The sequence below is a fragment of the Balaenoptera ricei genome, chromosome 2, assembly GCF_028023285.1.
Source record: "Balaenoptera ricei isolate mBalRic1 chromosome 2, mBalRic1.hap2, whole genome shotgun sequence".
Taxonomy (NCBI): domain Eukaryota; kingdom Metazoa; phylum Chordata; class Mammalia; order Artiodactyla; family Balaenopteridae; genus Balaenoptera; species Balaenoptera ricei.
In genome coordinates this window covers 114576577-114597278 of record NC_082640.1, presented here as the reverse complement: position 1 = coordinate 114597278, position 20702 = coordinate 114576577, and the positions used below count along the sequence as shown (strand labels likewise).

The window sequence follows — 20702 nt, the reverse complement described above, 5'->3', positions numbered from 1 at the left end:
GAACCTAAAGTCCCTTCTGTAGGCACATGTTTGAGGTAGAAATAGGCTGGAGTTCTCTCTGAGCAGCAGAAGCCACTTTCCAATATTGATCTTCAAATATCCTTGTCTAAGAATTTTTACAAAAGTAATACGTGTTCAGGGTTGAGCATTAAGAAGATACAGAAAATTATAAAGCAGAAAATAACAATAATCCTCAAGCCCCGCCATGTACAGAAAGTAACTGTTAACATTGTGTTTCATATGCTGCTTCCCCGCCCCGGCCAAATGACCTGTGGTGAGCATTTTCCTACAGCATTAAATAGTCTTTGAAAGCATCGTGTTTAGAGACTGGATGGTAGGCTAGGCTTCCAGGCCGCCCTCCTGGTCCTCCTGGATCTCTGGCTGTCCTCAATTTCCTCAGCTGGTGCCTACGCATCGGCTCAGACTCCAGTGTTGGGGTGACTCAGGCCTCCGCCCCAGGCTCTCTCTCATCCAGCTCCACTCTGTCAAGGTGAGCTCTGCCAGACTCGAGGTTTTAAGGACCGCTGGCTCCCAAAATTGTATATTTTTCTTGAACCCCAAATTTGTATATTTACTGCCTTCTCAATATCTCTACAATGTGGATGTCCAATGTGGATGTCTCAAAGACACCCCAAGTATAAGACATCCAAGGTCAAACTCCTGACCTCCCTCCAGCATATATCCTCCTACATCTTCCCCTACATCAGTAAATGGCACCTCCATCTTTCCAGTTTCTTGGGCCCAAACTCTTGGAGTCACCCTTGACTCCTTTCTTTCTCTCACATCCCACATTCAATCTGTCAGCAAATCTTGCTGGTTCTACCTCCCATTCATAGGTGTCTAGAATCTGACCACTCCTTATCTCCTCTACAACTACCATCCTGCCCGAGCTGCCTTCATCTCTCAGCTGGACTGTTGCACCCCCTTCCTAATCATTTCCCCATTTCCACTCTTGCCCTTTGGTACCCTGTTCTTCACACAGCAGCTGGAACAAGCAGGTGAACAAGATCGTGTCAATCCTCTGCTCAAAACCTTCCACTGGCTTCCCCCAAAGTCAAAGTCCTTGCAGTGCTCTGTGACTCCGCCCTCCCTCCCCTTCCCCTCCCCCGGCTCAGTCCATCCAGCTCGCCGGCCCCTTCCTACCTGGACAGCGCCAGGCACACTCCTGCTCCAGGGGCTCTGCAGGGCTGCGCTCTGCCTGAGGGCTTCTTCCCCACATGGCCCCATGGCTCACTCCCTCTTCTCCTTCAAGACTTGCTTAAGTGCCACCATCTTAAGGTCTTCTCTTCCATTCCATTTTAAAATTGCAGCACCTTCCATGTTTCCTATCTCCCCTTGTTCTTTCTTTTTCTCCATAGTACATGTTACCATGTGGTGTTCTATACATTAAATTTTTTGTATCATTTATTATCTAATTCTCTCTACCAGTACTGCTCCATCCTAGTCCAAGCCACCATCCTCCCTCACTTGGATTGAAGCCCCAGTCCTCTCACTAGCCTTTGCCCTGCCCTGTCTATTCTCAACTTGGCAGCCAGAGGGATGCTTTTATTTATTTATTTATTTTTTATTAAAAAAAAATTTTTTTTTAATAGATTTTATTTATTTATGTATTTATTATTATTTTTTTTTGGCCGTGTTGGGTCTTCGTTGCTGCACGCGGGCTTTCTCTAGTTGCGGTGAGTGGGGGCTACTCTTCGTTGCGGTGCGCGGGCTTTTCATTGCGGTGGCTTCTCTTGTTGCGGAGCACGGGCTCTAGGCGCATGGGCTCCAGTAGTTGTGGCTCGGAGGCTCAGTAGTCGTGGCTCGCAGGCTCTACAGCACAGGCTCAGTAGTTGTGGCGCACGGGCTTAGTTGCTCTGCGGCATGTGGGATCTTCCCGGACCAGGGCTCGAACCCCTGTCCCCTGCACTGGCAGGCGGATTCTTAACCACTGCACCACCAGGGAAGCCCCAGAGGGATGCTTTTAAATGTCAGTCAGATCATGTTACCAATCTGCTCACACTCCCCAGTGGCTCCTCACTTCTCGCAGAATAACAGCCATGGCTGCTTCACTTTCTTGGTGTTTCTCAAAGCCTTGACCTCCTGGCCTTTGGACTAACAGTTTCCCCTGCCTGGCACACTCTTCTTCTGATATCCATGTGGCAGGCACTCTCCCCTCCTTTGAAGTCTATCCTCGAATATCACTGTCTTAATGCGGCCTTTTCTGGCCACCTATTTTAAATTGCAACCCACTCCTCTCCTCATGACCACTTTTCCCTGCTTTATTTTTCTGCATAACACTTATCCACATCCAACATATTCAATATTTTAACAATGCATTTATTCATTGTGTCCCCCCTCCCCCAAGTGGAATATAAACTCCACAAGAGCAGTGGTTTTTGTCTTATTTGGTCTCTGTTGTATGCCCAGAATTTAGTGCATAGAAATGCTCACTAAATACTTGCTGAGTGAAGAAGAATTTGGCACTAATCTATTTATATATAATAACGCCTGTCATCTTCACAACGACCTCATAAGGTCACTGTATTATAATTTCCCCTCTACAGATGAAGAATCTGAGGCAAGGGGCTAGGGAACCCATCAAAATCATTTAGCACTCTAGAATAGGATTAGAACCTGCGCAGTCTGGCTCCACAGCCTGTATTTTATCTCAGACTGAAAGTGACCCCACAGAGCTCTTAATTCCATCCCCAAACTCTTCTTCCCCTAGTTTTTCCCATCTCATTGTTACTATAACCACCCAGTTGTTCCAGCCAAAAACCTACAAGTCACCCTTGATTCCTCCCTCTTCTCTCCTCCAAGATTCACTCCACCAGTATTTCTTATCAGTTCTATGTCCAAAATATATCTGAATCTGTCATTCTCTCCACTTGCACTGTCACTGTGCTCTCTCCCTATGGAACTGCCATAGCCTCCCGGTGTGTTTCCACTCTTGTTCCTGAATAATCCAGTTTCTACACAGCCAGTGAGCTTTCTAAGCTGTAAATTAAATCCTGGTACTCTCCTGCTTAAAACCGGACGAGGCTGGTACTGAACCCAAGTTCAGCTGTTTGCTGCTTGGAAAGCCAATATACAAGAGACAAGCGTCGTTGGGAAGGGTACGGCTGCTTTATTCAGGAGGCCAGCAACCTGGGAAGATGGTGGACTAATGTCCCAAAACCAACCTCCAAATTGCTGGTTAGGGGACAAAGGTTTTAAAGGGGAGTTTCAGGGGTGTACAGGAGGGGGGGGCTATGTGCAGAAGAGCACAGTCAGCTCCAATAATAATAATAAATAATAAACTGGTTGTGTGGTGTTCTGGTCAGCACCATCTTGATCTTCTACTCTAGGGTTGGTCTGCTCCCATAGCTTTAAGGCCAGTCCCTGGAATTCTTAAGCAAGCAAGATTAATTGTCCCCTAGTCAGCTAGTCATTCTCCAAACAGCTCTAAGACACACCAGGGTCAGTAGGAAGGGAAGATGCATGCAAATTTTTAAATCTCTGCTGCTCAGAATGGAGCAGCTTATGTTATGGCTACACTTCCAGTGCTTTCCCATCACCCTTGGATCAATGCAAAGTCCTACCCTCATCTATCTGGCCCTGCAACCCTCTCCAACCTCAACTCCACCACATGCCCCTGGCCCTGCTGCCTCAGCCCCACCGTCCTTCTGCTTCTCAAACTCACCAACCTTCTACCTAAGACTTGGCATCTGCCCTTCCTTCTGGAGGAACACCCTTCCTCCATGTGGCATGGCTGCCCCCCTCATTCAGGTCTCAGCTCACATGTCACCTCCCCATAGAGCTCTTCCCTGTCCATCAATCTGATTAGTTTGCCGCCTCCAGTCTCAAGTATATCACCCTATTTTATTTTGTATCCTGCCTAGTACTTATCGTTTAATATCAGCGTGCTTGTTTATTTATTAAATTCTGTCTCTTTTCTCTAAAATGTAAGCTCCTTAAGAGCTTATCTGTGTTATTCACACCAGTGACCCAGGACCTAGAACAGGGTCCAGCACAGAGCTGCACAAGAAATGTTTGCTACTTACAAAGTTAAAAGAAACAATTTGCAACATATAACTTATAATTGTTCCTTGAATTTACTGAGCAAGCCGCAGTAGTTGTACTACGTTTTTGTTTTGTTTTGTTTTGTTTTAATTTTTTTAATTTATTTTTGGCTGTGTTGGGTCTTCATGGTGGTGCGCGGGCTTCTCATTGCGGTGGCTTCTCTTGTTGCGGAGCACGGGCTCTAGGCACGTGGGCTCAGTAGTTGCAGCAACGCAGGCCCTAGAGCGGTAGTTGTGGTGCGGGGGCTCAGTAGTTGTGGCTCACGGGCTTAGTTGCTCTGCAGCATGTGGGACCTTCCCGGACCAGGGATCAAACCCATGTCCCCTGCATTGGCACGTGGATTCTTAACCACTGCACCAGCAGGGAAGTCCTGGTACTACGTTTTTTTAATAAAAATGAACAAATGACATGATTTCTTTGATTAATCTCTCATTCCTAGAAATTTAAGTCCTCCCAGAATTTTACTGTTCCTTTCTCTCTTTTTTTTTATTGAAGTATAGTTGATTTGCAATGTTGTAATTTCTGCTGTACAGCAAAGTGATTCATTATACATATATATACATTCTTTTTTATATTCTTTTATATTATTTTCCATTATTGTTTATCACAGGATATTGAATATAGTTCCTTGTGCTATACAGTAGGACCTTGTTGTTTATCCATTCTATATATACTAGTTCGCATCTGCTAACCCCAAACTCCCAGTCCATCCCTCCCCGACCCCCCAAAGTTTTGCTATTCTAAATAGAGCTGTGATAAATATCCTTGTACAAGCACATAAATCTTTGGGCTTATTTTAAATTATTTCCTTAAAATAATCCCCCAGAGTGAGAATTATTGTGTAAAGGGGATTGAGCGCATTTAAGGTGGTTGATACATTTTATTAAATTAGTTTCCAGAAAGGTTGAGCAGTAATGCAACAGTATCTCTTTTTATTGAGCTCCCAGGAAAACGTGAGAGCTTAAGATTTCTAACAACTTTGTAACCTGCTTCACATGTGTTCATTTTACCTTGTTCCCCTGTATATGTTAGAACTCAAAAATGCTTGAAAGCCTCAAAAAGAAAAACAAAACAAAACAACAACAACAAAATGGGAAGGGAATGCTATTCTCCAAACAGCTAGAGGGAAAGAAACAAATATATGTTGAGCTCCTACTATGAGTTAAGCTCAAACTGGGTGCTTTATGGAGATCATCTCCTTTAATTCTCTGGGGGTGAGCATCAGAATCCCTGTTGTTCCAGCTTAATTTGTTCTTAGACCTCTGGTTCCCCTCCCCTAGAATGTAAGGGCAAGGACCTTATCTCTCTTACGCTTACTCATTGTGACTTACAGTAGATGCTCAGTAAATATCTGTTGAATGGAAAATGAACTAAATTGGAGGGTGATGGGGAGTCTAGGGGCTTAGGGGTGCAGTGGAGGATTGTGTTTTGGAGCATTTGTGGGAAGAATGCTCGATGGATAACTAGACCAGCTCTGGGAAAGAGAGAGATAAATGGGCACTCGAGGAGCTGAGTAGTGACCAGCAGGGCAGAGCTCTTACTTGGACTGTACCTCAGAAAACTGTACTAGGGAAACCTATTTAATGCCATTCTCATTTATTTATATGATTATTTCCTTTACATCATCCTTTATATAACAGAGTGCTTTTTTTTTTTTTTTTTTTTTACAAAGAGAAGTGTTCTTAGTCTTGGTTGTAAGAAGTCCACTAGAGTTGCCACCTTAGTTGATGCCTTCTGGACAGTGATAAGGCAGTCATTATCTCTGAGTCTTGGTCACCAGTTTTGGTTCTCCTGGGACACCTGGTATACAAAGTTGATCACTAGGGAGGAGGTGGATTCTTTGCATCAGTAGCCCAGGTTTTCCTGAGTGTAAAGACCCAGTATTATCAGTTCCTTCTGCCCCAAGATTTAAAGTTGGGAACATTAGTGTGGACTATGGTAGCTTCAACTGCAGCCCAATAGCAGGGAAGGGGACCATCCCAGCCTTGGAGAACTAGGCTGAATACCAGGGTGCATGAATCCCATGTAGGTGGGTTTGACTTGGCAAAGTCTGGGGCTAATGCTGGAAGCTCCTGCAGCCCCTTAGGCCAGGGGGCTAAGTCTGGACCTGGATGTAGAATCCTGAGAGCTCAAGTACGAATCCCTGTTGTTGGTTTTCTAAGATGACATTGAGTGGGTGGAAGAAGCATGGCAGACCCCGTAGGCAGCAGAGCTCTCCCCAAACAGGCATGGAAGCTGGAAGGTCTGCCCTTTTGGTCACAATTCTTAGGAAATTCTGGGAAAGGTAAAAACATCAAAAGGAAGATTTTATCTTCCTGACAATAAACCAGGTGGAGTTAATTACAAATTTAAAAGAAAAATTTTATAAGATGTTACTTATAAATGTTTCTCAGATTTATGGATCAGGCTACAGTGATTGTAATTCATTTTAAATAAAGTTAATTTTTAAAATAATGGCTAGATTCCGCTATTATAAGGTCCACCCTGGAGAGGGATTTTTGTCTACAGCTGGAGCAGAATTTTACAGGAGACTCTGACTGGCAGGGTCCAGCCACAGTAGCAGATAATGAACCCATTCCTCCACTCATTTAACAAATATTCAATGACATGTGCCAAGCAATGCGCTAAGTGCAAGAACACAGGGCAAACCTAGTTCCTGCCTTACGGAGCTTACAGTCTGAGAAAGAAACAGATTAATTGAATAACTGCACAAGACAAAGGAGAGTACGTACAGAGCTCTGAAGTTTATGGTGAAGGTGTGTGACCTGGCCTGGTGGTGGTGGTTAGGAAAGCTTTACCTAGATAGGTGACCCTGGAGGATAGGTAGGCAGAGATGGAAGGGAAATCACTCCAGGCAAAAGGAATAGCCTGTGCAAAGATCCTGTGGTGGAAGGGCATCTAGAAGAGTAAACAAGACTAAAAGGACAGTGTGGGGAATTCCCTGGTGATCCAGTGGTTAGGGCTCTGTGCTTCCACTGCAGGAGGCACAGGTTCAATCCCTAGTTGGGGAACTAAGATCTGGCATGCCGCGCAGCGCAGCCAAAACAAAACAAGAAGAAGGAGAGGGAGAGGGAGAAAAGGAGAGGGAGAGGAAAAGGGAGAGGGAGAGGGAGAAGGAGAGGGAGAGGAAAAGGGAGAGGGAGAGGGAGAAGGAGAGGGAGAGGAAAAGGGAGAGGGAGAGGGAGAGGGAGGGGGAGAAGAAGGAGAAGGGGGGGAGGAGGAGGGGGAGGATGGTGTGGCTAAAGCAAGGAGAGCAAGGGACAGAGTGGAGAAGGTGAAGCTGAGAGATGCAGGGCAGAGCCTTGTGGGGCCCCATAGGCCACTTTAAGCCTTTGGAAGGTTTAAGGAATTGGAGGTGACATGATCACATTGTGTGTTTTGAACAGATTATTCTGCCTGTGGTGTCAAGTAATGGATTGGAGTGGGGCTGGAGTGGATGCAGAGACACAGATTGGAAGACAGTTGTGATATTTTATGCTAGAGATGGTGATTTGGGCCAGAGTAGTGGTGCTGGAGACAGAGGTGGAAAACTTGGAGAAATATCCAGGAGGGAAAATTTCACAGGGCTTGGGGAAGGATGGGATGTGGCTGGGTGGAGGGTGGAAAGGAGCAGTAAAGCTAAACACCAGGTTTCTGGCTCATGGAACAGGACAGATAGGTGGTCCCATCCACTGATACAGGGACTAGTGTCCTTCACCAGAGAAAGGAAACTGTGAGGGAAGGTGAGGCTCAGAGACACCCTTTGTATAGCTCTCTTCTACCTGGAAATTTTCCTTTGGGTGACCTTTGGAGGATCTGGGCTTTGGTTTGAATGAAACTGTTCTCTTACCCCAGGATTCTTCAAGCATAATCTCCAGACCACTTGCATTAAAATCATCTGAGATGTTTATTAAGAATTCAGATTTCTGGGCCCCAGAATAAACCTCATGAATCAGAATCCCTGGAGCAGAGGCCAAGAAGTCTGTATTTTAATAATCTCACTAAGGGGTTTGACTCCTATGCACGCTAATTATTGAGGACAATGACCTTCCATTTTTCTTCTTTCTGTACTTTTTTCATGCTCTCCTTGCCTCCACCCTTCTTGGGCCAGGAGTAGCCACGAGTTCCCAATGTTCTAAGAGCCGACCTCTAGTCTTCTTGATCCTTTGAGTTTGAGAAGGTTTGCAAGACAAGGGGCTCCTGGGGCAGGACACAGAGGACTAACAAAGGAGCTGCTCATGTTAGCCATGAACACATGAACCGGAAACTGCATGAGGCACTAGTGACATAACATGTATGAGAAAGAAGCAAGTCCTTCTCTCAAGGGGCTCCCAACAGTGGGGATGACAGACAAGAAAACATTCAAAATACAGTAAATGCATATGTAGTATTTACTAGGAGCCAGGCACTGTTCTAAGTGCTTTATATTTACTAATTCATTTAATCCTTACAACAACATTGCAAAATAGATTCTGCATGACAATGGTGGTGATAAAAGGATGTACGGGGGACTTCCCTGGCGGTCCAGTGGTTAAGAATCTGCGCTTCCACTGCAGGGGGCACGGGTTCAATCCCTGGTCAGGAAATGAAGATCCCACACGCCACGCAGTTTGGAAAAAAAAAAAAAAAAAAGATGTACAGGATGATGCTGAGGAGGCTGGGAAGAGAGCTATGAGGGGTTTCATGGAGGTAGTTATCAGATGAGCCACAAAAGATGAAAAAAAGTCAAGTCCAAGAGGCAAGAAGGACAGAGGAATCATCCAGTATGTGCAAGGCACAAAATATGAGACAACACAGTATATTTGGAAAATGCAATCAGTTTGAAGAGGAGGCATGATAAGTGCAAAGTGGCAAGGAATGTTGATGAAGAGGTGAACTTAGCCAGATCATTAAAAATCCTTTTGCCATATTTTGGAATTTGGACTTTCTTTTGAAAGTAAGAGAGAGCTTTCAGTTAGGGATGATATGATCAGTTTTGCATTTCACCAGGTTTATGATGAAAGCAACATGGAAAAGAAATTAGGAGTTGGGCTGGAGGTAGGGAGACTAGAGTCTTCTCAATGTGAGAGACAGGGAACCTGAAATAAGATACAGTCAGTGAGAATGAAAAAAAAGGGGGGTGGGTTTAAAAGTTCTGTAGGAAGTAGAATTGATTAGACTTGGTGAGGGATTAGACTTGGAGAAGAGAGAGGACAGAGTTAAGGGTGATGGTCTTGTTTTCTGACTCATGGGTAAAGAAAGGTGCCATGCACAGAAATACAGAGGCCAGGAGAAAAAGCAGAATTTAAAATAGAAGATAACTTCCAGTTTTCAGTCTGGCATGTAAGGAGCTTAGAAGTTCTCACTCCTGTCCTTACAAGAAGAAGGATGAACAGAGAATCAAAGACCAAGGGAAAACCTTGAACAAAACTTGAGGGGTAGAAGGGGGGACATCTTACCTATAGAGGAGCAGGGATAAGAATTACTTTGAGGCAGAAGGGGAACTTCCCTAGTGGCGCAGTGGCTAAGACTCCACACTCCCAGTGCAGGGGCCCCAGGTTTGATCCCTGGTCAGGGAACTAGATCCCACATGCATGCTGCAACTAGGAGTTCGCATGCCACAACTAAGGAGCCCGCCTGCCGCAACTAAGACCTGGAGCAACCAAATAAATATATAAATAAATAAATATTTAAAAAGAGAATTACATCGGACTTCTCTTTAGAAACGATGCAAGATAAGAGTGCAGTGAAATGTTTAAAGTGTTGAAGGAAAAAAAGACTACTAACCTAGGCTTTTGTATCCACCAAAATTATCTCTCAAAAGTGAAGGAGTAATACTGTCTCAAACAAAAATTGAGGGAGTTTGTAGCCAGGAGACCTGACTTGCAAGATATGCTAAAAGAAATTCTTCAGAAAGAAGGAAAGTGACATAGGTCAAAAACGCAGATCTACATAAAGGCAGAACTTTACGGAAAGAATAAATTAAGGTAAAAGTAAAAAGGAAGACAACTAGAATTTCGTAGATGTCCGATTTGGGTACTTTGGAACTTCCAGCTAGATGTTCCAAGGGCAGTCGAATGTGTGGCTCACCTCAGAAGACTGATCTTGAGTGGAGACAGGGAGGGATATGGGAGCCATTATCTCTAAGAAAGGAGATGGCCCAAGGAAAGGGTAGTTTCACTAAACCCCTGTAAGGTAGTCAGAGCAGGTAATTAATTCAGTCAACAAAAAATATACACTGTGTGCCAAGGGTCTGTCCCTGGCAATGGAAATAAGGAGAGACACCAGGAAGGGTGACAAGGAGAAAGACAAGTAAAACGGTCAACTATACTAGGCGGCTGACTGGAGTAAGCGCACAACAGAAATTCGAAAAAGGAAATCTATTTTATTTATTTTAGAACTACACGATTAAAAAAAAAAGATATCAAACACAGAAAAGCACAAAAATTTCCTGCAGTCTCACCATCTAGAAAAAAACCAGATTAACAATCTGATGTATCTTTTCAAACTTTGAATTTTATTTTTTAAAGGCGGGCGTCCTCTCCCATTCTGTAAAAAAAAGAATTGAACTCTTACTGCAAGCGGCGCGCCGCCCGGGGAAGGCTTTGCAGGCGCTGGTTTGGGCGCTGGGATTTAAGGAATCGTATTTGAGAGGGTGAAGACGATGGAGAGGGAAAGTGGCATAAGCCTCGCTTTACAGACGAGAAAGTCAAGACCTCAAAGAACGAGGGGCCTTCTCCGTAGGCTCCGCGAAGAAATGCCAGAGCCGGAGGCGAGGCCCAGGTCCTCGGTCCCCGCCGCCCAGCAGCCGTCGGAAGTGCAAGGCAGCGGGGGGCGGGGACCGGCAGCGGCGCCGGATCTGCCGGGGCGCGGCCTTATGACGCAACGTCTCGTCTCCCCTGTCTGGCGACCCATTGGTTCTCCACTACCACCCTTCTCCCGGGTAGGGAGACTGGTCGCGGAGCCGGAAGCGAAGTAGCCTTTGGGTTCGAGACAGCGGCGGCGTTTAAAGCAGAACGACCTGTTGCCAGTGGAGCTGGCCAGCTTCTCCATTCAGGCTCCAGCCCGAGTTGGAGGAAAAACCCCGGAATTCCGGTGGCCCATGGGAGGGCGCAGTCTCGGATCGAGAACTATCCGGCACAGACCGAAATAGCCGAGCCTGTGAGGGCCACCGGAAACCCCGCCTCTAGGAGGAGTCGGGAAGCCTTGCCAGAGGTAGGAACCCAAAGGGACGGCTCCTGGGGTGGGTCCCGCCGGCCATGGCCACGCCCCCCGGGGCCGGTCCCGCCGCTCTTCGCTTCGCAGCCGCTGCCTGCTGGCAAGTCGTGCGCGGACGCTGCGTGGAGCATTTTCCGCGAGTATTGGAGTTTCTGCGATCCCTGCGCGCTGCTGCCCCCGGCTTGGTTCGCTACCGGCACCATGAACGCCTGTGTATGGGCCTAAAGGCCAAGGTATTGGAGTCAGTAGGACCCGGTAGAGGGGAAAGGGACGGGATGCGAGGACCTGTCCTGGGCCGACTGCTTGGGGGTGGAACCGGTTGGAAAAGGGCAGCTTGCCCGGACGTGGGGATTCTGAGCTCAGTACCCTTCACAGCTGGTGGTGGAGATGATCCTGCAGGGCCGACCTTGGGCTCAGGTTCTGAATGCCCTGCATCGCCACTTCCCAGAGTCTGGACCTGCAGTGCGGGACCCCAAAGCCGTGAGTCGTCCCTAGAGCAAGCCCTATCCTCAGTTAACACTTGGTGCAACAAAGTTGCTCCTCCTCCCGGTCACTGGATTCTGGTGCCCCTAACTTATTTGCCTTCCTTACCCTCAACAGACAAAGCAGGATCTGAGAAAGATCTCAGAGGCTCGGGAAACCTTTTGCCAGCAGGTGAAGCAGCTGGCAGAAGCCCCTGTTGATTTGGCTTCGAAGCTACAGGTGGGACTAGCTGCTTTGGAAGCTATGGTGTAGCTGTTCTCTCTAGTCCTCTTCTGACCTGCTTCTTTTCCTCCTGCAGGAACTTGAACAAGAGTATGGGGAACTTTTTCTGGCTGCCATGGAAAAGCTGTTTTTTGAATACCTGTGTCAGCTGGAAAAAGCACTGCCTACGCTGCAGGCACAGCAGGTTTTGCTAGGGCAAAACACATAAGGGCAGAATGCTGGGGTGGGGGGTAGGGGGTGGAGTTGTATCAAGGCCTGTGGTCTTCATGCCTCTCTCCCTGCCCACAGCTTCAGGATGTGCTGAGTTGGATGCAGCCTGGAGTTTCTATCACTTCTTCTTTTGTCTTGAGCCAATATGGTGTGGACATGGGGTGGCCACTTCCAGGTACCAGGACCATCTAGGAGAACTAAGAATTTGGGGGTGGAGTGTTTAGCTTGCGACCTTTTGAGGCAGCCTATTGGAAGGGTTACATGGGCCTGAGGCGTAAGAAACCAGACTGAGTCGATGTGTTACTATATTGCCTTTTTAAGGAGATTTGTTTTCTTTCTCAGAGTGCTTTGCTACTGATTCAATGAACATGACAGAGCCTATGGAGCAGAGTCCTCCCCAGCAACCAAGACCAGCACTCCACGACCCTCTGCCAAAAGCCCGGCCTGGCCCACACCTTCCTCAGGGTCCAGCCTCAAGGAAGCACCCGGAACCTTTGACTGGCCACCACTTCAATCTGGCCCCTCTAGGCCGGCGAAGAATCCAGTCCCGGTGGGCATCCACTAGCAAAGGCCATAAGGAGCGCCCCACAGTCATGCTGTTCCCCTTTAGGAATCTGGGTTCACCAACGCAGGTCATATCTAAGCCTGGGAACAGGGAAGAACATGGGACACACACATTAGATCCAGCAGGTGCTGTGGGCACCAGAGCAGCCTCGACTGGCAAGTCTAGGAGTCCGTCCAAGACCCTGGGAGGAAGGGCTCTGAAGGAGAACCCAATTGACTTGTCTGCCTCAGAGCAAAAGGAGTGAGTAGAACAGTTGCTTCTCCCTACTAGCAGCACATGCCCCGCCTGCTTTCCTTTCACCCTATCTTGCTTGCTCCCACCCTAGGAACTGCTTGGATTGCCCCATGGAACCCCTGAGATTGTCATTATCGCCTCCTAGGGCCAGGAAGTCAGGTAGGTATCCTGAGTCAGGACCACATCAGACAGCCTCCTCTCTTGGGGACTCTTGAGGTCCTGTGTTCACTGAGAAGAGTACTTGGACTCTGGTTTCCTCCCTGCAGTGCGTCCTCCATCTCTGTGCAGCTCTGACATTACTATAGGGGACCTGGTTTTGGACTCCGACGAGGAAGAAAATGGCCAGAGGGAAGGAAGGGTGAGTAGGAAGGAATGGAAAGCTGGGGAAGGGGATGGGCGGGCAGAACAAGACAGAAAGCCATATGATGCAGGATATAGAGGGCTCAGGGCATGTTTCAATGATGATAGGATCTCCCTGCTCCCTTCTCTGCAGGACTCTCTGGAAAACTATCAGAAGACAAAGTTTGACACCCTGATCCCCACCTTCTGTGAATACCTCCCCCCTTCTGGCCCCAGTGGTGTGTCTGTCCCTGTTCCTAACCATACAGACAGTTCTACACTGCTGTGATTAGACTGGAATGCCCACGGCACTCTGCCTGTCTCCTTCCTCCTCAGCTCTCATGCAGTTTAGGGGGAATAAAGTGGAAGTCCAGGCTTGGGTTGCCTGACTACATTGCTAAAGTTACTTTGTAATATTTAATAATTAAAATTTGGATTTGTTAAAACACTGTCTTCGTTCGAGGGAGGGGAATTAAGGCTTCTATAAGGTCAGTGTAGGTCATTCCTTAGAAACAGAACCAGTCTCTCCAGGGCTGGAAGGGGATCCCTTTGCCATTTTACTTCCCTTGGAAAGTGTTGTTCAAACATGCCCAAAAGGGTTATCAGGGCTGAGAGCCTGGAAGAGAAATTTCTTTTTGCTATTCTGAAAATACTGTGTGTGGTCTGATGCCAGAATATACTTGTAAATTCTCACGCTGCCAGGTTACCTGGGGGTGGTGGCACTAGAATGGAGATGCTTCATGGGAAGGGCACTCACTGTCCTTGACTCCACTGGGTCAGTGCCAACTCCTCCACTTGCCCTGCAGCAGCACCCAGATGCCAGCCTTGTGCAGAAATCCCCAGATTCTCAGTCATTGGGATCTCTCTTTATTGAGGTATTTAAAGTACATAAACACTTCTGAGCTTTGTAGATATTCAAAGATCTATTTAATGAATCTGATTAACAAAACATCATTCTAAAAGCCTACCTCTTCCAAACCAAGGCCATATAAAACACTTAGGTATGAATCAGCATCTTTTCCTTTTAATAATCTTCAGGATTCTGGGACCCCAGGTTCCCATTTGATTATCTTAACTTTATTTTCTCAGCCTGCCTTCCTTGCTTCCTCCCCAGTGAGTGCCCTGGGCATTTTGTATGTGCAGATAAAGTACAGAGTACTGCAGGAGCCCTCAGGAGAGAGAGGATAGGAAATGACCAAGTAATAGCCCTAGTAGCTGGGATGGGAGAGGGGCCCACTGTGGAGCCCTGTGGTGGGTGCTGGCGCCCTGGGAGGGCAGAACTGCTCAGGTCTAGCTCTTGTCACTGAAGATCGGATTCACCTGCTGGGTGACACGGATGAAGGTAGTTCTCCGGCTCAGCTCCTTCAGCTTAGCTGCTCCCACGTAGGTACAGGTGGAGCGGATGCCTCCAAGAATGTCTCGGATGGTATGTTCCACATCCCCTTTAAAGGGCACCTCCACTGTCTTTCCCTCTGAGGCCCTTAGAAGAGGAAAAGCTTTCTTACCTTTTCTCTCTGGATTCCTTAAGCCCAATGACTCTTCCCCAGTCTTTAGCATTTAGTCCCTGCCCATCACTTTTCTTCCAAGTTCTGCCACCACCTTACTTGGAAAGTCACGCTTTCCAAGAACCCTCAGCTTCTGGCCTCCACACCTACCTGTACTCAGCCACGCCCCCGGCATACTTCTGCATGGCCATTTCAGAACTCATGCCATAGAAGAGCTTGTACTTCTTGCCATCCCTCTTGATGAGCTCACCACCTGACTCGCTGTGCCCAGCCAGCATGCCGCCCAGCATCACGAAGTCAGCCCCTGCCCCTGCCAGCACCAACGAGAGGGGAAAGAGATGGATCTGGCCCAGGTGCCCACATGGTCACCCTCAGAAGCAACGCACACCAAATTCTCAGGCCTGCCAGTGATTCCGGCATCTTCCTGGTTTTGTTTCCCTAGCTGGCCCACAACCCAGTGCACAGGCCCACTCTGCCCTGGCTTCTATTCCTCAGTGGACTTGCCAAGAATTTAAAATAGAGCCTCTGGAGATGCCCTGCCTGGCCTCTGCTCTCTCCTTTTTGCTGCTTTCGCCATTTTCTGGTCACCTCTTTTTACTCTGCCCAGCTGAACAAGACTCAACTTCAGGTGTCCCAAGAGCAAAGCTCTCCAACTTCAGTGTGAACAAGGATGACCTAGGAAGCTGGGAAAGTGCAGATCTGTAGCCCCACTCCCCAGAGCCAGATGCCATGGGTCCAGGGTGGGGCTCGGCATCTGCACTGTCCCGCAGTCCAGGGGATGATGCAGATGGCCCTGGCCCACACTAGGAGTCCACATCAGAGTCTCAGGATTTCCCCTGCAGGTTTGCCCCAGATGACACCACAGGCTTCTGGGTCACTAGTCATATTATAAAAGAATCTGAACAGCTTTCTTACACTTCCCTAGCCTGATCCTAGACCCTCAGAGGTGACTCATCCTCTTCTACAGGATCCTCCTTCTGTGCCCTCCTTACCGAAAGCCTTGGCCACATCCCCGGGACAGTTGCAGCCTCCGTCCTGCAAAGTAAGGAGCACTATGAAGAGAGAGCATGGATGCCCCAAGCCCTCTAGGAGGTCCCAGTGGCCCACCTCAAAGCTGACAGGAACCCAGGAGTCCTGAGTCACCTCTACCAGAGCCTCCAGACCTGCCAGAGAACCCAGATGTCTGGCAGCCTCACACCCTACCCTGCCCTTGGCCTTACGGAAATGATGTGGCCTTTGAGGCCATGGGCAGCATCTGCGCACTCCATCACTGCGCTCAGCTGTGGATACCCCACTCCGGTCTTCTTCCGGGTGGTACACACAGAGCCTGAGAAGAACGTGACAAGGATGAGAGGAAAGTTCTCCACAGGTGTCTGCCACTGAAGCAGTGGCCAGTGGCCCCCAGTGAACCAGCTTACCTGGTCCAATTCCCACTTTGATGATGTCAGCCCCAGAGAGAATCAGCTCTTCCACCATCTCTCCTGTTACCACATTCCCTGCCTGGGACAGAACCATCAAAACAGAGCATTCTTAGGGTCAGAAAAAGAGGCAATTGCATGCTTCCAGCATTATTACAAAGAAGAGTACCTCGGTTCCCTCTATCTGGGCCCTCTGAGGGCTTTTAGACCAGTCACTTCAAAGGACCCTGCTTTCCAAGCTGAGGTAAGGGGGTGAGTGGCCAGTGTCACTGTTGTACTGGGGTAAAGCGGGGGTCCAACTGGAACAAGCTCACATCTGATTTACAGTAGATTTATCTCCCCCTCCCCTCCAAAAGACTCAAACACATCCTTTGCTTAAGCTGTTATGTCATGAAACCTCTCTGGCTTCCGGGAAACGGGGAGGACATGGTACTGTCGGCTAAATACCCATCTACACAATTGTATTTGCTTTTGATGGACAGAACAGAGAGACCCCTCAATGCTGCGAAGAAAGTAAGGCCTTGTCATCACTCCCCTGAGCTTGTAAAAAAAAATAAAATAAAACATCATTTCATGCAACCCCTTCAATATGACTGTAGTATCTGTCCATACCTTTGGGCAGGTGTGTATGTACCAGAGGTATGTACGATGCAGAAATGTTCCACTGTGGTTTAGTGAGTGATGTCGGGCACTGGATTTACAAAGACTAGGTATCAAGGTTTGGAGAAGACGGCACTGGCCAGTACACAAACATTTAAAGCGTGGAACCATGGATGATCATCCAGTGACATGATTAAGCGGACTAGGAAATGCAGCAGAGGAGAAAGGAACTGGTGTAACAAAATGGTGTGGCGGGAAAGAGTGGAGGAAGGAGAGGAATGGACCCACTACAGGGTAACAGAGACATACCATGATGGTGTGATCAGGGAAGCGCTTCCGCACATCCTTTACAAATTCAACGAAGTGTTCAGAGTAGCCATTGGCCACGTCCAGGCATATATATTTCACCTGGGGAATAGCGTCCAGGATCTGTTCCAGCTGCTCAAAGTCAGCAGAGCCTGTGCCTGAGCTGGCAGCCAGATGCTGTGAGAAACAGGGCCATTAGCATGTAAGAAACGACCTGGTTGGTTAGCCAACAGGGGTGGGGAGGTAAGGGTTGGTCCCCAGGAAGCCAAACAAAGATTCCTGGAAGACTGGGCTAAGGAATGGATCAGGGGAGGACCAGTGTTACCTCAAGACAGTCAGGATTCTGGCTAGCAAACTCTTTCCACTGCTCGAGGCTGTAGTGTTTATGGACAGCAGTGAAGAGGGAGAACTGGGAGAAGAAAGAGCCATCAAAAAGGAGGGAACTTCGTTAAGAGTCTCTTTTTCTAAAAATAGACCTTTATATTATCCTATCTGAGGGACAAAAGGACTGAAGTCTGGAAAGAGCAACTTGAAGAAGTCAGTGGTTGAGCTCGAACCTCAGTTCCACCATTATTCTCTCTACAAATGCAGTCGGGCTTTTCCCCATAAGCTAGTACTTGCCCAACACTCCCACCAAAGTACTAAGTCACCTGGATTGGATTTCACCTGCCAGCATGTACAGTGCTTCTGAGTTAGAAGGTGACAAGGACAAGCTGTTGGTGCAGTGGGACAAGCAGTAGACAAAGAACCATGAAGAGGCTGGACGGAGCCAGTGTCTGCCTGCACTGACTCAGCCCCTCCTCCTATGATAACCTAGTATGGAGCTAACCTACTTTCGGTATCTTCTGGTCCATTTACCAGCAGTAATTCAGTGAGCCTAAATGCTCACAAAATCACAAGAGGTAAGGCCTTAAGGTTAACAGTCAATAAAGCGCTACCCTTTCTCCATCTCCGCTAAAGTAAAGGACGAATTTTCTTGAGACATGGACCAACCTGAAAAGTCTATCTCATTCAGTCTATTTCAGTCAACCAAGTTCAAGGATATAATGACTCATCAGACTTGTATTTCCTAGCTCAACAAATTGCAAACAACATCCCAATACTTTGAGAAAGGCATTCAAAGGCCACTTGTGAATGCTGGTGTTTGTGATTTAAAAGTGCAGACATGCAAATAGACAAGACAGCACAAATCTTGCAACAGACGAGAGACCCAAGGGAGTCAAGCATCAGCCAGCAGTAAGGAAGTGCAAACGCTATAATACTCAGAGATCATCATCAACACTACCTAGCTAACGCTGGTAGTGAACTGTGCTTTCTCAGCAACACTCTGCCATCAACATGCTAATAGACAAAAATCACTCTAGGAGGTCAGCAGACCTTGGAGATATACTGGTATAGGGTGGCATGATGAGCATATCCAATTACATAGCAAGCTAGAGATCTAGAAAAAGATCCTTGCTTGCATCCAACCTTTTAATTATTACTGAGACTTGGTTGTATCTCTAAAATCTGATTTCTTCAGCACTCAGCAGTAATGAAAAGCCAGTCTCAACATAAAGCATCAAGACAGTCCCGGCAAGGTCCATACATTATAGGACATTTGTTAACACTGAAGTCAGATTCACCATTCCTTAACTCTGCTGGACAGGCCCGGTGGACAATGGGCAACAGTGGGATTCCTAAGCAGTTGGTAAACGGCAATAGTAATACAGTACTAAAGCTGCATAACTATGAACCTCAGAGAAATGACAGCAGACATTCCACAAAGACTTACAGCAATCAAAAATAGAGAAAGGGAGATGAAGTCCTTAAGGCTGACAGAGCCACAAGCAGCAGCAGAATCCATCAACCAGGGCTACCTGGATTAACCAGAAGAGTGCATATGTCCTCAGGATGCCCAGACTATCTACCTTCTCAGCTACAAATATAGAGGCAGGTAATATTACTGAAAGGAGCAGCAGCTTCCATTTTGAAAGTGAGCAATAACCTGTATATAAGAAAAACACATTCCATTTTGGGCACATCCCAGAAACACCCAGGAACCTAGGACTTAAAGAAGAGGAAGATTAAAAAAAAAAAAAAAAACAGGCATGAAAGAAAATAAACTTCTTCTCTCTAGGATCTTCTAGTTAGGAATTTTTGAATGCTCAAACTATATCTAGTTCCTGGACTAAAACAGTGAATGCTGATTATCATAATAGTGTAAAGAGGGATGCAGGTGATTTGGAGAGGGTGATCTGGGTGGTGGGAAAAGTTGGCAGGATGTATAAACTGCTGGGCAGGAGAAAAGGGAAAGTTCTGTTAAAATGGGGGCAAAATTTAGCTTTGAATCTCATTAACTCAGATGGTCCTTTAAAGTTATCAGATAAAGGGGCCTTAGTACTACTGCAGAAAACAGAAATTGAGCATCCTGACCGGTAACTGCCAGAGTTGACCTGGGATGGGGGTGGGGATGCAGATACCTCTGCAGTCAGCCCACAGAACTGGACACCATGAGGAAGGGGTATGAGGGAAGTCCTACCTTACAGAGAACCTGGGCCATCTCAAAGGTGCCTACGGTATCCATATTGGCTGCAATGATGGGGATCCCAGTGTACATCTGCTTTGAGTTCCGAAATGAAAAGGATCTTGTGAGATCCACCTGCAGATATGAACAGGAAACTAAGCATTTCATTTATCCAAAAAACAAGTATTGCAGGAGGGCAAAAGCCAGGAATCTTTCCCAGTCCTGGCCCTCCAGGAGCTTGGGATCAAGAAAGAGCAACTAGAGAAGCAGGCTCACCTCACTTCGAGACTTAAGGGTACTGCGTTTGGGCCTCAACAGGACATCCTTGAAGTCCAGTTTGACGTCGTTGTCGATGTGAGGCATGGCAGGCACCTCAGGGTAGCAGCGAATCTGAGGGCTGGAAGGTAGGAAAAGTCAGGAGGCGGTAGCTGAGCCAATTTTCCCTTAGAACTTAATGTTCTGTTAGGGCTGGCGGCAGGGCTCATCTCTCTCCTCGCTTAAATTGTGGAAGGTCAGGGCATTGATCGAGGCATAGTCCCTGAAGACCGTCACCTCAGACCCGTGTGGTTCCACTTACTCTCGGTGTCTTCAACCCAGGTACTATTTGTTGGGAAGAAGAATTGGGCTGGAGTCGTGACTGACCCTAAATGGTGCGTTCCTTACCCCACTACTCTTCTTTCTCCCGCCCCTGCGAAGAGCAGTTTGGGATAAGAGGCAGATTTGGGAGTGAGAAGGAGTGGTGGGATCCCATAACCAGCTTCCGGAATAGGGGTACTCACTTCCTGTCGCCGTGGCCAGGTGGCAGTTTACCGAAGCTCCTCTTGATTAGCTACTAGCCTCGCGCAGCCCCGCTGAGCCTTGTGGGTAGCGCTAACAGGTTCCGCTAATTGCCGGAGAGAACGAGTAACTGAGGAATTCCAGCTTCGGTGCTGGAGGCCTTCTGGGTAACAGAGTTCACACACTGAGGATGCCGTTGGATCTGAGGGGCAGGGGACTACAACTCCCAGGGAGGGACGCGCGGAGCTGCCCCCTGGCATGATGGGAGGAGTAGTTCGTTCCGCCCCCGCTTTATACTAGCCCCGGCTCGCTGGGGA

At 47.6% G+C, this 20702-nt stretch overlaps 2 protein-coding genes across 6 annotated transcripts; one reads left to right on the top strand and one right to left on the bottom strand.

Moving 5' to 3' along the window:
* The first annotated feature begins 10902 nt into the window (after positions 1-10902).
* On the top strand, positions 10903-16775 carry TINF2 (TERF1 interacting nuclear factor 2). 5 transcript variants are annotated; one of them, XM_059913957.1, is made up of 9 exons: positions 10904-11453; positions 11596-11700; positions 11821-11922; positions 12002-12109; positions 12214-12310; positions 12478-12940; positions 13026-13093; positions 13201-13292; positions 13428-13719. In XM_059913957.1, the coding sequence occupies exons 1-9, from the start codon at positions 11262-11264 to the stop codon at positions 13560-13562; spliced, it is 1362 nt and encodes a 453-aa protein (XP_059769940.1). In that variant the 5' UTR covers positions 10904-11261; the 3' UTR covers positions 13563-13719. The 5 variants fall into 5 exon arrangements, with proteins under 5 accessions (XP_059769936.1, XP_059769940.1, XP_059769938.1 ...); XM_059913955.1 differs by lacking the exon at positions 13428-13719 and adding an exon at positions 15704-16775 and having other exon boundaries at positions 10905-11453; positions 12002-12100; XM_059913954.1 differs by lacking the exon at positions 13428-13719 and adding an exon at positions 15704-16775 and having other exon boundaries at positions 10905-11453.
* On the bottom strand, positions 14125-20571 carry GMPR2 (guanosine monophosphate reductase 2). The gene is made up of 10 exons (XM_059913963.1): positions 20388-20571; positions 19885-20005; positions 19624-19743; positions 17428-17511; positions 17106-17279; positions 16197-16278; positions 15999-16105; positions 15771-15813; positions 14929-15088; positions 14125-14753 (listed from the first exon to the last, which is right to left on the bottom strand). Exons 2-10 carry the CDS (start codon positions 19969-19971, stop codon positions 14564-14566), a joined length of 1047 nt encoding a protein of 348 aa, XP_059769946.1. The 5' UTR covers positions 19972-20005; positions 20388-20571; the 3' UTR covers positions 14125-14563.
* Positions 20572-20702: the final 131 nt, after the last annotated feature.

Bases quoted from the DNA above. Each gene is read 5' to 3' on its own strand.
- TINF2 (XM_059913953.1), top strand. From the start codon at position 11,262: ATGGCCACGCCCCCCGGGGCCGGTCCCGCCGCTCTTCGCTTCGCAGCC. The intron at 11,701-11,820 runs GTGAGTCGTCCC...TACCCTCAACAG, and splicing joins CAGTGCGGGACCCCAAAGCC to ACAAAGCAGGATCTGAGAAA. The intron at 12,941-13,025 runs GTGAGTAGAACA...CTCCCACCCTAG, and splicing joins TCTGCCTCAGAGCAAAAGGA to GAACTGCTTGGATTGCCCCA.
- GMPR2 (XM_059913963.1), bottom strand. From the start codon at position 19,971: ATGCCTCACATCGACAACGACGTCAAACTGGACTTCAAGGATGTCCTG. The intron at 17,512-19,623 runs GTAGGACTTCCC...TTCTTCTCCCAG, and splicing joins TGGCCCAGGTTCTCTGTAAG to TTCTCCCTCTTCACTGCTGT. The intron at 17,280-17,427 runs GTAACACTGGTC...TGTTTCTCACAG, and splicing joins AGAATCCTGACTGTCTTGAG to CATCTGGCTGCCAGCTCAGG.